Consider the following 15654-nt stretch of genomic DNA (forward strand, 5'->3'; position numbering starts at 1 on the left):
GGGATAGGCAAGGAAGGAGAGGTGGTGGGGTGGCCCTATATGTTAAGGAATGTTTTGATTGTCTAGAGATTAATGATGGCGACGATAGGGTTGAGTGTTTATGGGTAAGAATCAGGGAGAAGGCCAACAAGGCAGATATCATGGTGGGATGCTGTTATAGACCACTCAACCAGGATGAAGGGGCAGACAAAATATTCTATAAGCAGCTGGGAGAAGTCTCACAATCACTAGCCCTTGTTCTCATGGGGAACTTACCAGACATCTGCTGGAAATACAACATAGCAGAGAGGAAACAGTCTAGGAGGTTCCTGGAGGGTGTGGAAGATAACTTCCTGGCACAGCTGGTGAGTGAGCCAACTAGGGAAGGCGCCCTGCTGGACCTGTTGTTTGCGAACAGAGAAGGACTTGTGGGTGATGTGATGGTTGGAGGCTGTCTTGGGCACAGAGATCATGAAATGATAGAGTTTTCGATCCTTGGAGAAATAAGGAGGGGGGTGAGCAGAACTGGCACCTTGGACTTCTGGAGGGCAGACTTTGGCCTGCTTAGGAGCCTGGTTGACAGAGTCCCTTGGGAGGCAGTCCTGAAGGACAAAGGAGTCCAGGAAGGCTGGACATTCTTCAAGAAGGAAAACTTAAAGGCGCAGGAGCAGGCCATCCCTATGTGCCAAAAGACGGGCTGGCAGGGAAGAAGACTGGCCTGGCTGAACTGAGAGCTTTGGCTGGCACTTGGGGGAAAAAAGGAGAGGTTATGGCCTTTGGAAGAAGGGGCAGGCAACTCAGGAGGACTAGAAAGATGTCATGAGGTTATGCAGGGAGAAAATTAGAAGGGCCAAAGCCCAGCTAGAACTTAATCTGGCTACTGCCATAAAAGACAATTAAAAAATGTTTTTATAAATACATTAGCAGCAAAAGGAGGGCTAAGGAGAATCTCCATCCTTTATTGGATGCAGGGAGAAATGTAGTAACAAAGGATGAGGAAAAGGCTGAGGTACTTAATGCCTTCCTTGCCTCAGTCTTTAGCAGTAAGACCAGTTGTTCTCCAGGTACCCAACCCCCTGAGCTGAAAGACAGGGACGGGGAGCAGAACGAAGCCCCCATAATCCAAGGGGAAATGCTTAGTGACCTGCTGCACCTCTTAGACACACACAAGTCTATGGGGCCAGATGGGATCCACCCAAGGGTACTGAGGGAGCTGGTGGAAGTGCTCACCAAGCCACTTTCCATCATTTATCAGCAGTAGTCCTGGTTAACAGGGGAGGTCCCAGTTGACTGGAGGTTAGCAAATGTGACGCCCATCCACAAGAAGGGCTGGAAGGAGGATCCAGGGAATGACAGGCCTGTCAGTCTGACCTCAGTACTGGGGAGGGTTATGGAGCAGATCATCTTGAGTGCCATCACACAGCACGTACGGGACAAGGCAGCAATCGGGCCCAGTCAGCATGGGGTTATGAAAGGCAGGTCCTGCTTGAACAACCTGATCTCCTTCTATGACAAGGTGATCCACTTAGTGGATGAGGGAAAGGCTGTGGATGTTGTCTTCCTGGACTTTAGTAAAGCCTTTGGCACCATTTCCCATAGCATTCTCCTGGAGAAACTGGCTGCTTGTGGCTTGGATGGGTATATGCTTTGCTGGGTAAAAAATTGGCTGGATGGCTGGGCCCAAAGAGTTGTGGTGAATGGAGTTACATCCAGTTGGCAGCCAGTCACAAGTGGTGTTCCCCAGGGCTCAGTATTGGGGCCAGTTCTCTTTAATATCTTTGTGAAAGATCTGGACGAGGGGATCAAGTGCACCCTCAGTAAGTTTGCAGATGAAACCAAGTTGGGCAGGAGTGTTGATCTGCACGAGGGTAGGAAGGTTCTACAGAGGGATCTGGACAGGCTGGATTGATGGGCTGAGGCCAACTGTATGAGATTCAACAGGGCTAAGTGCCAGGTCCTGCACTTGGGTCACAACAACCCCATGCAATGCTACAGGCTTGGGGAAGACTGGCTGGAAAGCTGCCTGGCAGAAAAGGACCTGGGGGTATTGCTTGATAGCTGGCTGAACATGAGCCAGCAGTGTGCCCAGGTGGCCAACAGCATCCTGGCTTGGATCAGGAATAGTGTGGCCAGCAGGAGTAGGGAAGTGATTGTGCCCCTGTACTCAGCACTGGTGAGGCTGCACCTCAAGTACTGTGTTCACTTTTGGGCCCCTCACTGCAAGACAGACATTGAGGTGCTGGAGTGTGTCCAGAGAAGGGCAACAAAGCTGGTCAAGGGTCTAGAGAACAGGTCTGATGAGGAGTGGCTGAGGGAACTGGAGTGGTTTAGCCTGGAGAAGAGGAGGCTGAAGGGAGACCTTATTGCTCTCTACAACTACCTGAAAGGAGATTATAGCAAGGTGGATGTTGGTCTCTTCTCCCAAGTAACAAGAGGCAGGACAAGAGGAAATGGCCTCAAGTTGTGCCAGGGGAGGTTTAGATTGGATATTAGGAAAAATTTCTTCACCGAAAGGGTTGTCCAGCATTGGAACAGGCTGCCCAGGGAAGCAGTTCAGTCACCATCCCTGGAGGTATTTAAGAGACACATAGATGTGGTGCTTAGGGACATGGTTTAGTGGTTGGACTTGTCAGTGCTAGTTTAACAGTTGGACTTGATGATCTTGTACATCTTTTCAAACCTAAATGATCCTATGATTAGCTGCCTCTGTAAATGGACTGTCTCTTTGAAATACTTTATTTTTTATTAAAGGGTTTAAATGTCCTTCTAAAAGGAAAATAAATACATTAATTAGAAATAAAGGAAGCAGCAGTGGAATTTGTGGTAAAACATCCATCCACGTGGACATGGTAAACACTGTAACTTCATGGAAGCTAAAGATACTGCAACATCTAGGAAAACAGAAAGTTTTGTTCTAATATATTTTGCAAGCCTTCTGTCTGCTGAGCACCATGGTGTTAGTCTGAGGATTAACCACTGTTCTATTTAATCCATTTACACATATCGGGAGAAAATACAAGGCAGAGAGGAGGGATGGGTGACAAGAGATAGGGGACACCTGACATTTATTTTTCCTTGCTCAGTTTCAGCAAATGCAGCAACATAACAAAAAAACTTACTTATTGATTCATCCATTTCCAGAGTTTCCGCTGTCCCATTGTCACAGTTAGCTAGCTGAGCTATTTCTAAAATCAAAGATTAGAAATTTCATTTTAAACTATAGTAAGTACAAAACTAACTGAAGTACAGAAAACCTGAGAGGTGACACTTTTCTGGAATAGTTAATAAACATGCTGTCCCATCTGTACTACTTGTCTAATGACTTTTAAGGTATCTCCAAACATATATAAAAAAATACCACCTGGAAAATGAAGACCTGCTCTTCCAGGCCTATGTAATCTTCCACTGAATTCAAACAGCCATGAAGCAATGAAGAGCAATATTGTCATGACTGCTGAGACGTGGGAATTCTGAGATCCATGTGTGATCTGAGCATTAAGGGAAAGTCAACACTAATTTTCTAAGACTCCTGAAGATCTTAGGCCCTGAGGGGTTAATAATAGGCCCATCGTTGTTGGGCTCCTTCACAGTTAGAGCAAAAAGTATCTAGTTTAGACAGATATGGACCCCAAATTGTTTTTATCTTATACACAGAAATGCTGATATGCCTAACAGACTCAGCTAAAAGACATTTCCTTCCTAGAAGCTTATCATTTATGGAGTCACTAATACAGATGATGTCTCTGGGAATTGCTAAGATTTTGGGGGTCTGCAACTTGACCTGGTTGCCCCTGCCAGGGTCAACCTATGCTGCAGAGCTCCTAAGCCTATCCTGTTCTCCAGGGGCCCAGTAACTAACTGAGTAATAAAAGCTAAACGGGACAGTTGGTAGCTAAAAGACTCTGGGAAGTTTAGTGTTACTTTAATCATATACATAGTTAATTATATACTCTGCATAGCTGAAGATGCACATTTTATCATAATTATGTGCTGGGGATCAGAGATAAGACCACCCAAAATTTGTGAGGTGCATTTTTATCATCAGTACTATTAACTCAATTTATGAATATGAAAAATAATTGAATATTCACATAGAACATCTAAATTGAATTTTTCTATGTAGTAATAAGTAACTATTACAATTGAAATTCTGCACAATGCTGTAATCATTAAAAGCAAATTAATCACACAGATAATTTTCTGTTGGAACAGCTAAAGATTTAAAGAGTAACTCATATGTAATCACTATACAAAACACAACGATTGTAAGGCATAAGAATCATAAGTAATGAAAATGTCACTTCAAAAAAACAAACATATCTTTAAAGTGTTACAGAAGCTAAAAACATTTTAAAAAATCTGAATATGAAGTCAATAAACAGTGAAAAATTCTCCAATAAGAATAAACATATCTAAAAAAAAAGAGAGGCTAAGCTAAAATGATACAGGCCAAATTCCAAACTGGAGTGGATTTCGTGGTTTTATCTGGTGTTATCTCAAAGTAATGCATGCATCATTTCACTCAAAGAAAGGATACTACAGCTATGGCAGTAAACAAAGGAGGTAAGTAGAGAAGGGTCTAAAGAAGTAGGTTGCTTTTCTCTGCAAAAACTCAAATCCATTGCATGAACATTTATGGACATTGCAGATAGAATTTAACAGCTTATTTGGAAATACAATTCCATGTTTCAGGATAAGTGGAGTTACTGAAGTAGATTTGTTTGTTTTGAAAGATTTGGTTCTTCTGCTATTTAAATATTTTCCATTTTTGCATAGAAGGAATTTAAAAGCACTCTCAGTGGGATGATCTTCATGTAATATTTTTTATACCAGTGAATACAATATTTCCAAATAATTCCATTCATAAATGATTAATTCAAGAGCATAAACCCACAGTGACATTCTTTTATTTTTGCTTAGGAAACATACCTTTATATAGAGGCACCAATTTAAAACCAAAACCAGATCATTTAAGAAGTCATTGCATGGAGATTTATACTGCTTATAAACATCACTTTTTGTAGAGAGGCAGGAAAGCATTAATATGAATCAGATGGCCTGAATTATTTGATCACAAATCTACATACACATTAGACTTTAAAGTGATACACAAAATAATTTAATCACCCAAATCTCCAATTGAACCAAAGGTCAGTGATCCACACATCACACACCCCCTCAGTATTTACTGACAAACCACATAACCCATTTTCCCCCTCAGAAAACAAACATTTCAATTATCCTGGAATGTTTCAAAGTTTATGTTATTGACGAGGTTTAGCCCCAGCCAGCAGCTAAGTGCCACCCGTCGCTCCCTCAGCCCTCCCCCGGCCGGATGGGGAGGAGAAGGGAAAAGACAACGGCAAAGCCTCGAGGGTTGGGATAAGGGCAGTTTACTGGGACAGCAAGGGAGAGGGAAACAATCAACAGCAGTACTGATAACAGATAGTAACAATGGGTGATAACAGAGAACGATTTACCAATCCCACGACCTGAGCTCAGCCCACCCCAGAGCCACACCGAGCCCACCCCTGCCCGAAGAGCCCCCTTTTATGGTGAGCATGACAGTCACATGGTATGGAATAGCCCCCCGGCCAGCTTGGCTCACCTGTCCTGGCTCCTTGGGAAATTAACTCTATCCTAGCCAGAACCAGGACATTATCCACCCCTTAGTCCATACCATCTACGTCATGCCCAGATTATTTTACAGATCTCATTGCCTTACTCTATGGGCTATCGCTCTAAAATGTCCCTTGAGTTCATTTAGTCCATGGCTTTGGGCTCCATCTGCCATTTCAGTCAGGGCAGGAGCAATGGTGCGTGCTGCTGGATTGTTGCATGCTGCATCCGGAGTTTTCACAGCCGGTGTATCTGGTATGGTCCATGCTCACAGTCTGGATGTCAAGGATGTGATTTTTCGATAAAGTTTCTGGGCACCAGTTGAAGTCAGTTCTAGTTCCATCATCGTGGCACTTTGTTCCGTTTCAAAGTCCATCCTTCATTAGTTTTGGGTGATTCTTATGGTCATACCATTGATACAGTATATCGCTATTACTATCATGCAATTTAATTTATTGGCTATTTTCACCCAAAATCAAATCCCCTTGGGGTACACACCGGACTTCCCCATCCTTTCTCATCACCCACCAAGTGCACCCTGGTCCCTGAGCAAAAGCAATCCCGCAGATGGGCTTGCCTTTGCCTGAAGCAGGGATAACCCAAACTGTTTTACCCAACATATTTTTCATGTGCAATACAGGAGCTTTATCCCCTTCTACTGGGCGTGGGAATTTTGATTGGGCAGGGCCAGCTTGATTGGTAGATCCCCTAGAGTTAACTGAACAGGTGGCCTTTGCTAAATGTGTGTCCCAGTGTTTGAGGGTCCCCCCACCCATTGCCCTCAGGGTAGTTTTTAGCAGTCCATGGTATCGTTCGATTTTCCCAGAGGCTGGTGCATGGTAGGGGATGTGATACACCCACTCAATGCCATGCTCTTTGGCCTAGGTGTCTATGAGGTTGTTCCAAAAATGAGTCCCGTTGTCTGACTCAATTCTCTCTGGGGTGCCATGTCGCCACAGGACTTGCTTTTCAAGACCCAGAATAGTGTTCCGGGCAGTGGCATGGGGCACAGGATATGTTTCCAGCCACACAGTGGTTGCGTCCACCGCTGTAAGAACCTAACGCTTGCCTTGGCAGGTTTGTGGGAGCGTGATGTAGTCGATTTGCCATGCTTCCCCATATTTATATTTCAACCATCGGCCTCCATACCACAGAGGCTTTACCCGCTTGGCTTGCTTGATTGCGGCGCATGTTTCACATTGATGGATGACCTGTGAGATGGCATCCATGGTCAAGTCCACCCCTCGATCACGGGCCCATCTATATGTCACATCTCTTCCTTGATGGCTTGAGGCCTCACGGGCCCAACGAGCTATAAATAATTCACCCTTATGTTGCCAGTCCAAATCCACCTGAGCCACTTCAATCTGAGCAGCCTGATCCACCTGCTGGTTGTTTGGATGTTCCTCAGTGGCCCGACTCTTGGGTACGTGGGCATCTACATGACGCACTTTTACAACTAGCTTCTCTAGCTGGGCAGCAATATCTTGCCACAATGGGGCAGCCCAGATGGGTTTGCCTCTGAGCTGCCAGTTGCTCTGCTTCCATTGCTGCAACCACCCCCACAGGGCATTGGCCACCATCCATGAGTCAGTGTAGAGGTACAGCGTTGGCCACTTTTCTCTTTCAGCAATATCTAAAGCCAGCTGGATGGCTTTCACCTCTGCAAACTGGCTCGATTCACCTTCTCCTTCAGCAGCTTCTGCAACTCGCCGTGTAGGACTCCATACAGCGGCCTTCCACCTTCAATGCTTTACCACGATGCGACAGGACCCATCAGTGAAGAGGGCATATGGTTTCTCATCTTCTGGCAGTTTATTATACGGTGGGGCTTCTTCAGCACGTGTCACCTCCTCCTCTGGCGACATTCTGAAATCTTTCCTTTCTGGCCAGTCTGTGATCACTTCCAGAATTCCTGGACGATTGGGGCTTCCTATTCGAGCCCATTGTGTGATCAGTGCAACCCACTTACTCCATGTAGCATCGGTTGCAGGATGTGTAGAGGGGACCCTCTCTTTGAACATCCAGCCCAGCGCCGGCAGTCGGGGTGCCAGGAGGAGCTGTGCTTCAGTGCCAATCACCTCTGAAGCAGCTCGAACTCCTTCGTAGGCTGCCAATATTTCCGTTTCTGTTGGAGTATAGCGGGCCTCGGATCCTCTATAGCCCCGACTCCAAAACCCCAGGGGTCGACCTCGAGTCTTCCCTGGTGCTTTCTGCCAGAGACTCCAGGTAGGGCCATTCTCCCTGGCTGCGGTGTACAGCACATTTTTCACATCTGGTCCTGCCCGGACTGGCCCAAGAGCTACGGCATGAACTATTTCTTGTTTAATTTGTTCGAAAGCTTGTCGTTGCTCAGGGCCCCATTTGAAATCATTCTTCTTCCGGGTTACATGGTAGAGAGGGCTTACTATCAGACTGTAATTCGGAATGTGCATTCGCCAGAAACCCACAACACCTAAGAAGGCCTGTGTCTCCTTTTTGTTGGTCGGTGGGGACATGGCTGCTATTTTGTTGATAAAATCCATTGGGATCTGACACTGCCCATCATGCCACCTTATTCCTAGATTTCCTGCGCAGGCCCCTTCACCTTACTTTGTTTTATGGCAAAGCCAGCCTGCAGCAGGATTTGGATTATTTTCTTCCCTTTCTGAGAAACTTCCTCTGCTGAGGTGCCCCGTACAATGATGTCATCAAGGTATTGCAGGTGCTCTGGGGCTTCACCCTTTTCCAGTGCAGTCTGGATCAGTCCATGGCAAATGGTGGGGCTGTGTTTCCACCCCTGGGGCAGTCGGTTCCAGGTGTACTGGACGCCCCTCCAAGTGAAGGCAAACTGTGGCCTGCACTCTGCTGCCAAAGGGATCGAGAAAAATGCATTAGCTGTATCAGTTGTGGCATACTATTTGGCTGCCTTTGACTCCAGTTCATAGTGAAGTTCCAGCATATCCGGCACGGCAGCACTCATGGGTGGTGTGACTTCATTCAGGCCATGATAGTCTACTGTCATGCTCCACTCTCCATTGGACTTCCGCACTGGCCATATGGGACTGTTAAAGGGTGAGTGGGTTCTGCTGATCGCTCCCTGACCCTCCAGTTGATGAATTAGCTTGTGGATGGGAACCAGGGAGTGTCTGTTGGTGTGGTATTGCTGCCGGTGCACAGTTGTGGTAGCAATTGGCACCTGTTGCTCTTCAACCCTGAGCAACCCTACAACAGAAGGGTCCTCTGAGAGACCAGGCAAACTAGACAATGGTTCAGTTTCCTCCGCTTCCAAAGCAGCTACTCCAAAAGCCCACCGGTACCCTTTTGGGTCTTTGAAATACCCTCTCCTGAGGTAGTCTATGCCCAGGATGCACGGAGCCTCCGGCCCAGTCACAATGGGGTGCTTTTGCCACTCATTCCCAGTTAGACTCACTTCAGCCTCCAACAGAGTCAACTGTTGGGATCCCCCCCGTCACACCAGAAATAGAGATCGGTTCCACCCCTTCAGAGCTCGATGGCATTAGGGTACACTGTGCACCAGTGTCCACTAGGGCTTTGTACTCTTGTGGGTTCGATGTGCCAGGCCATCGGATCCACACAGTCCAATAAACCCTGTTGTCCCTTTCCTCCACCTGGCTGGAGGCAGGGCCCCTCTAATCCTGCTCGTCATAGTCGCTACTCACCTCTTGCAAAAAGGACTTAGAAGTCCCTTCAAGAGGATCAGAAGTGCGATCTGGCCTTTCACTTGGTCTGGGGGGCTGCCCGGTGGAAACTGGAGCAGCATTCTTTCTGGAAGGGTCCCTTTTTATGACTGTCTTGCCTTGTACCTCATGTACGCGTGCCCGCAGGGTTGAGGTGGGCTTCCCATCCCATTTCCTCATGTCTTCTCCGTGGTCACGCAGATAGAACCACAGGATACCTCGTGGTGTGTATGCTCTATATCCCCTCTCCGGAGCAGAAAAACGCTTACTCCTAACAGCTGAAATGCGGGTCTGTACAGATGAGGAGTAAGATATATCCTCTTTGAGTTGCTGGACGTCCTGGGACAGTTTCTCCACAGCCGAGACAAGGGAGGAAGAAAGGGTCTCTTCATACTGCCAGAGTCGGCCAGCCACTTCGTCCACTGTGGGTGCCTCTTCACTTTTCCAGTCGATTACTGCCAGTGAGTTGGCGTACGATGATGGTGCACTTCGTACAAATTTTCGCCACTTTGGTCGGGTACAGTGGACTTCATCGGGGTCTGTGGGCAACTGTGCATTGTCCGGATCATAATAAACCATCTCCCGCACAGCTAATTCCCTCAGATATTGAATACCTCTCTCCATAGTGGTCCACTTGCCTGGCCGACATACGACATCTTCACTGAAAGGATACCTTTCCCTCACACTTGACAGGAGGCGCCTCCAGAGGCTGAGGGCCTGTGCCTTCTTCCCAATTGCCTTGTCAATGCCCCCTTCCCTAGACAAGGATCCCAGCTGCTTGGCCTCCCTGCCCTCCAATTCCAGGCTACTGGCCCCGTTATCCCAGCAGCGGAGCAGCCAGGTAATAATGCACTCCCCTGGAAGGCGGCTGCAAACTTTCCGCATATCTCGCAGCTCACTCAGGGACAGGGATCGAGTAATCACTTCTGGTTCTGGCTCTTCTTCTTGTTCTCGTGATGGTCCTGTTTCATCATCATCTTTCACTAAGCGAACCAATTTCCTTGTGTATTTCTTTTTATGTATAGGGGTGACTGATACTGGTATGGGTTGATCTTTTGGCTCGACTACAGTGCCTGTTGCAGGGGCTTGGGCAGCTGCAGTGCCTGAGGGTCTGCTCTCTCCCTCTGGATGGTGCTGTCTACTATCAAGCAGTGTTTGATAGATTGTGGCCAGGGCCCAGAACAGCACAGTCAGTTGTGTCTCCTTGGAATCCCCACAGCATGTTCCTTTCAAATATTCTACCATTTTATCAGGGTCTTGCAATTGTTCGGGAGTGAAGCTCCAAACCATTGGGGGTGAAAAGGTCTCTAGATACCCGCCCATACTCTCCCACATGCCATGCCAGCCCTGACCATTCAGCCTTGGGGAAGATCCCTGGGTGGTACTCTTGAAAAGATTTTTGCTAACCCTGAACAGGACTTGGAAAACATACAGGAGACCTAGCAACAGGAATATACCGGCCTGAACTTTCCAAGGGTATTCAAAATTCTCAAAAACTGTTGTAACCAACCAAAAGGGAAAAGAGGAGGTGAAAGAGTGGGAGAAGGTATCCCCCCCTGTCTTCCCCATAGATTGGGTCCAATTATTAATCAATTCTGAAAGATATTGACCGAGGTACAGGCATGACAGAAATGCTACATACAAGTACCATCTCAGACTCATGACTGTCAATGATATCATAAGTCATTATCACACAATACAACAACATGAGAACACGAACCCCTCTCCCAGAGGTGATAAACAGCACCACAGGGATTACATAGAGTAAACACGGGTTTACATACCACAGCCACATGACCAAACAGAACATCATTATGACCAGTGACTGTTTCAATAACATTTTAAATGCTTATAACAACTTTGTTTTAACACACTTGGGTCAGACTTGTCGTTATCACAACCCCTCGAGCCCCACGTTGGGCGCCAAAAAGGACTGACATGGTTTAGCCCCAGCCGGCAGCTAAGTGCCACGCTGCTCCCTCAGCCCTCCCCCGGCGGGATGGGGAGGAGAATGGAAAAACAACGGCAAAGCCTCGAGGGTTGGGATAAGGGCAGTTTACTGGGACAGCAAGGGAGAGGGAAACAATCAAAAACAGTGCTGATAACGGAATATTCACAATGGGTGATAACAGAGAACAATTGACCTGACCCTCAGCCGGTCCTGGAGCCACACCGAGCCCACCCCTGCCCGACTAGCCCCCTTTTATGGTGAGCATGATGTCACATGATATGGAATAGCCCACTGGCCAGCTTGGCTCACCTGTCCTGGCTCCTTGTGAAATTAACTCTATCCTTGCCAGAACCAGGACAGTTATATTCAGCAATATTTAATTTATGAAATGCAATTATAAGATGTGTTCTAGATGAAGTACACTCACATAAAATAAATATTCAGTCTGAGAAAATATTATCTCTTATTTGTATGTAGTATTTGTCTCTAGACCTCTCTCACAATAAACAGTTTAAAAACATTCAAAGACATTACTAAACTTAAGTTTCTTGACTTATGCTGAGGAACACTTTTATCCAAGTGGCCAGAAAGAGTCAATCAGTAAGATAAGGTTTAAGTGGCAGAACCATGGTCAATAATACTACAACCTCAACCCACACTCAAAATTAAATCCTGCATACTTGATTAGTGAAGAATTTATGAATTGTCAGTCTAGGCCAGACCAACAGCTCTCCAAATCCAGCAGACACCTCTGTCTTGCAGGTAGTTTTAAGCTACTTCTTGATCTTTCCCAGTAGCACATGGAAAACAATATTTATGTGCCTTTTCCCAATTTGCCCTGCATCCTTGCTGCACTGCAAATCCAAGCAAAAAGTGCCGAGGCTGCTATAATCTATATCTCAGATAAAAATAATACTAAATTTGGATGAGGAAATTCTTCTGTGAAGATAGAAAGAGGACTAATAATAGGCTTGACTTCCTTTAAATCTGTTAACATAACACGAATATTATCTATAACAATATCCAATTTAATTGAATTAGATCTAACCAAATTCCTGACAACATCTGGCAATGCTGAACACAAGCTGCTTAAGTTGAAAAAAAAAAACCATTTTCTTTTAACACGCTTACAATACGCTCTTCCTTTCATTTAAGGAAATGTGAGCTTGCATCATGAGAACTGATTAAAAAACGCCTCTTATCACAGGTTTTTTGCTATTATTTTGTGTTATCAAGTCCTCTCCTAGAGGTCCCCCTTGTCCTGTGTCAAAACACAGAAGACAAGCTAAATGGCACTAGCTAGACCCATTTTTCATGATGACGTTTCTGCTAGACTTCCATTTGCAGGACTAGTACTGAACACAATGAACCAATTTCCGTACGTCATCAGTGATAGAACCTGGTTGTATTGAGTTTGCGTGGCAAGGTTTTGGTAGTGCGAGGGCTACAGAGGTGGCTTCTGTGAGAAGCTGCTAGAAGCTTCCCCTGTGTCTGATAGAGCCAATGCCAGCCAGCTCCAAGACAGACCCACTGCTGGCCAAGGCCAAGCCAATCAGCGCCTCTGTGATAACATATTTAAGAAGGGAAAAAAACAGTTAGAGAGAGCTTTTGCAGCCAGAGAGAGGAGTGAGAAGATGTAAGAAACTCTGCAGACACCAAGGTCAGTGCAGAAGGAGGGGGAGGAGGTGCTCCAGGCGCCTGAGCAGAGATCCCCCTGCAGCCCGTGGTGAAGACCATGGTGAAGCAGGCTGTCCCCCTGCAGCCCATGGAGGAAGGATGAGGGGGTGCAGCAATTCCACCTGCAGCCCGTGGAGGACCCCACCTTGCAGCAGGTGGAGGCACCTGTAGGAGGCTGTGGCCCCGTGGGAAGCCTGAGCTGGAGCAAGCTCCTGGCAGGACCTGTGGACCCATGGAGAGAGGACCCCATGCCAGAGCAGGTTTGCTGGCAGGACTTGTGACTCCGTGGGGGACCCCACGCTGGAGCAGTCTGCTCCTGAAGGTCTGCACCCCATTGGAAAGACCCACGCTGGAGCAGTTCATGAAGGACTGTAGTCCGTGGGAGAGACTCACATTGGAGAAGGTCGTGAAGGACTGTCTCCTGTGAGAGGGACCCCATGCTGGAGCAGGGGAACGATGAGAGGAGTCCTCCCCCTGAGGATGAAGAAGCGGCAGAAACAACATGTGATGAACTGACCGTAACCCCCATTCCCCGTCCCCCTGTGCCGCTGGGGGGGGCGGAGGTTGAAGCCGGGAGTGAAGTTGAGCCCGGGAAGAAGGGAGGGGTGGGGGGAGGTGTTTTAAGATTTGATTTTATTTCTCATTCCTCTACTCTGTTTTGCTTAGTAATAAATTAGATGAATTCCCTCTCTAAGTTCAGTCTGTTTTGCCCATGACAATAATTAGTGAGTGATCTCTCCCTGTCCTTATCTCAACCCACAAGTGTTTCATTATACTTTTTTTCACCTGTCTAGTGAATGAGGGGGGGTGATACAGTGGCTCTGGTGGGCACCTGGCCTCCAGATAGGGTCAACCCACCACACTGGTCTTAGGATGGAAGAGAAGATGGTCTAGTTCAGAAACAGAAGTAATTTTAGTTTTCCAACACTGTCCTTAAAACAAGAATCAGGCAACCAAAAATTGTGCAATGACGACACCTCCATGGGAACCTGAGTTCCCACTACAGAAGTCATAGAATCATAGAATCATAGAATGGTTTGGGTTGGAAGGGACCTCAAAGATCATCTATTCCCAACCCCCCTGCCATGGGCAGGGACACCTTCCACTAGACCACGTTGCCCAAAGCCTCATCCAACCTGGCCTTAAACACTTCCAGGGAGGGGGCCTCCACAACCTCTCTGGGCAACCTGTTCCAGTGCCTCACCACTCTCACAGTGAAGAATTTCTTCCTCACATCTAGTCTAGATCGACCCTCCTTCAGCTTAAACCCATTACCCCTTGTCCTGTCACTACACTCCTTCATAAACAGTCCCTCTCCATCTTTCCTGTAGGCCCCCTTCAGGTACTGGAAGGCTGCAATTAGGTCTCCCCAGAGCCGCCTTTTCTCCAGGCTGAACAACCCCAACTCTCTCAGCCTGTCCTCACAGGAGAGGTGCTCCAGCCCTCTGATCAGCTTCGTGGCCCTCCTCTGGACTTGCTCCAACAGCTCGATGTTTATCTTGTACTGGAGCCCCCAGAGCTGGATGCAGTACTCCAGGTGGGGGTCTCACAAGAGCCAATTAGAGGGGCAGGATCACCTCCCTCGACTTGCTGGTCACAACATGGACATATCAATTACCCAGGAAAATAAATCTTTGCAGTTTTAATAGGAATGGAAGACATTCTTCCCAGGGATTCTAAGATGTGGGAGCCTGGGAGCACTGAAAGACAAATAATAGCTCAGCTCATTTTCATTTATACCTCTGGTTGGATAACAGTTGCCATCAAATTATATCAGTAAATTTCAAGCTAGAGCTGAACTAAGAAAGTTACATTGCCAGGCTGGAAGATGATGAGTATCATCGACATAGTGTATTTGTAAGAGATATTCACAACAGAAAATCTCAGATAGCCTTTTTAATGCCTTTGAGCTTGTGAGAGAATAGTGAGGGTTAATGAATGCTTGTTCTGGTACCATCTTTACTTTGACTCTTTTGAGGTATACATAGTTTATCACAATGACTAAATACATGGAGAAGGAAGCAATTGGGAGTCTATAGCTTGACCAGGAGACATACTTACCTTCCAGAGGAACTTTATTTACGCCCAGCTGGCTAATAATATATTGAGGGATGTCTGTTTTAATGCCTTGCCCTTCTTTAGCATGGCCTTCAGCTGCTTCCAAAAGATAGTAAAACTCTTCGGGATCAATTTCCTAGAAGAAAAATAATCACCATCATTCTCCCTGCAGAAACTGAAGTCTTAAAACCTAATATAAAAGCTTCCTTTGCTTCTCCTATTGCAAATATTTGACATTTCCCTTATTAAAAATGATACCTCGTTATTCTGTTACTAGTAGCCTATTATTCTGATTCCTATACAATGCAACATGCTGTAAGCAATGAAATTTCATACCATTATTTCAGAGCACTACTTTATAAGAATAGTAAGTTCTTTGCCCTCAAAACTTACCATAATATTCAGAGTGAAATGACCTATAAACATACAGAAGACTTCATCTCCTGGCAGCCACTTGCATATAAAAATCCACTACTGAAATAAAGAAACTATGTCAATACATTGCTCCCTGTTTTTACTTCTAAATGAAATTTTGAAGTATTTTTAATCAATATATATGTATTATGTTTTATGGAAAATAAAATTAAATAAATCATTAACTTTAGAACGAAGCCAAAATCGTAAGTTGCTAAAAACAACATTTGAACTTCCTTGATCCAATTGTTCCAAATCTAGAAAAGAAAATCCTTT

At 46.1% G+C, this 15654-nt stretch overlaps 1 protein-coding gene across 1 annotated transcript in view; it reads right to left on the reverse strand.

The window, feature by feature from the left end:
* Positions 1-15654, reverse strand: part of LOC142599294 (microtubule-associated serine/threonine-protein kinase 4-like) — a 104372-nt gene that overhangs the window by 79324 nt on the left and 9394 nt on the right. The window contains 2 exon segments of the mRNA XM_075739167.1: positions 3095-3164; positions 14968-15100. Coding sequence (XP_075595282.1) covers positions 3095-3164; positions 14968-15100 — 203 coding nt within the window.

This window comes from Balearica regulorum, chromosome W, assembly GCF_011004875.1.
Source record: "Balearica regulorum gibbericeps isolate bBalReg1 chromosome W, bBalReg1.pri, whole genome shotgun sequence".
Taxonomy (NCBI): Eukaryota; Metazoa; Chordata; class Aves; order Gruiformes; family Gruidae; genus Balearica; species Balearica regulorum.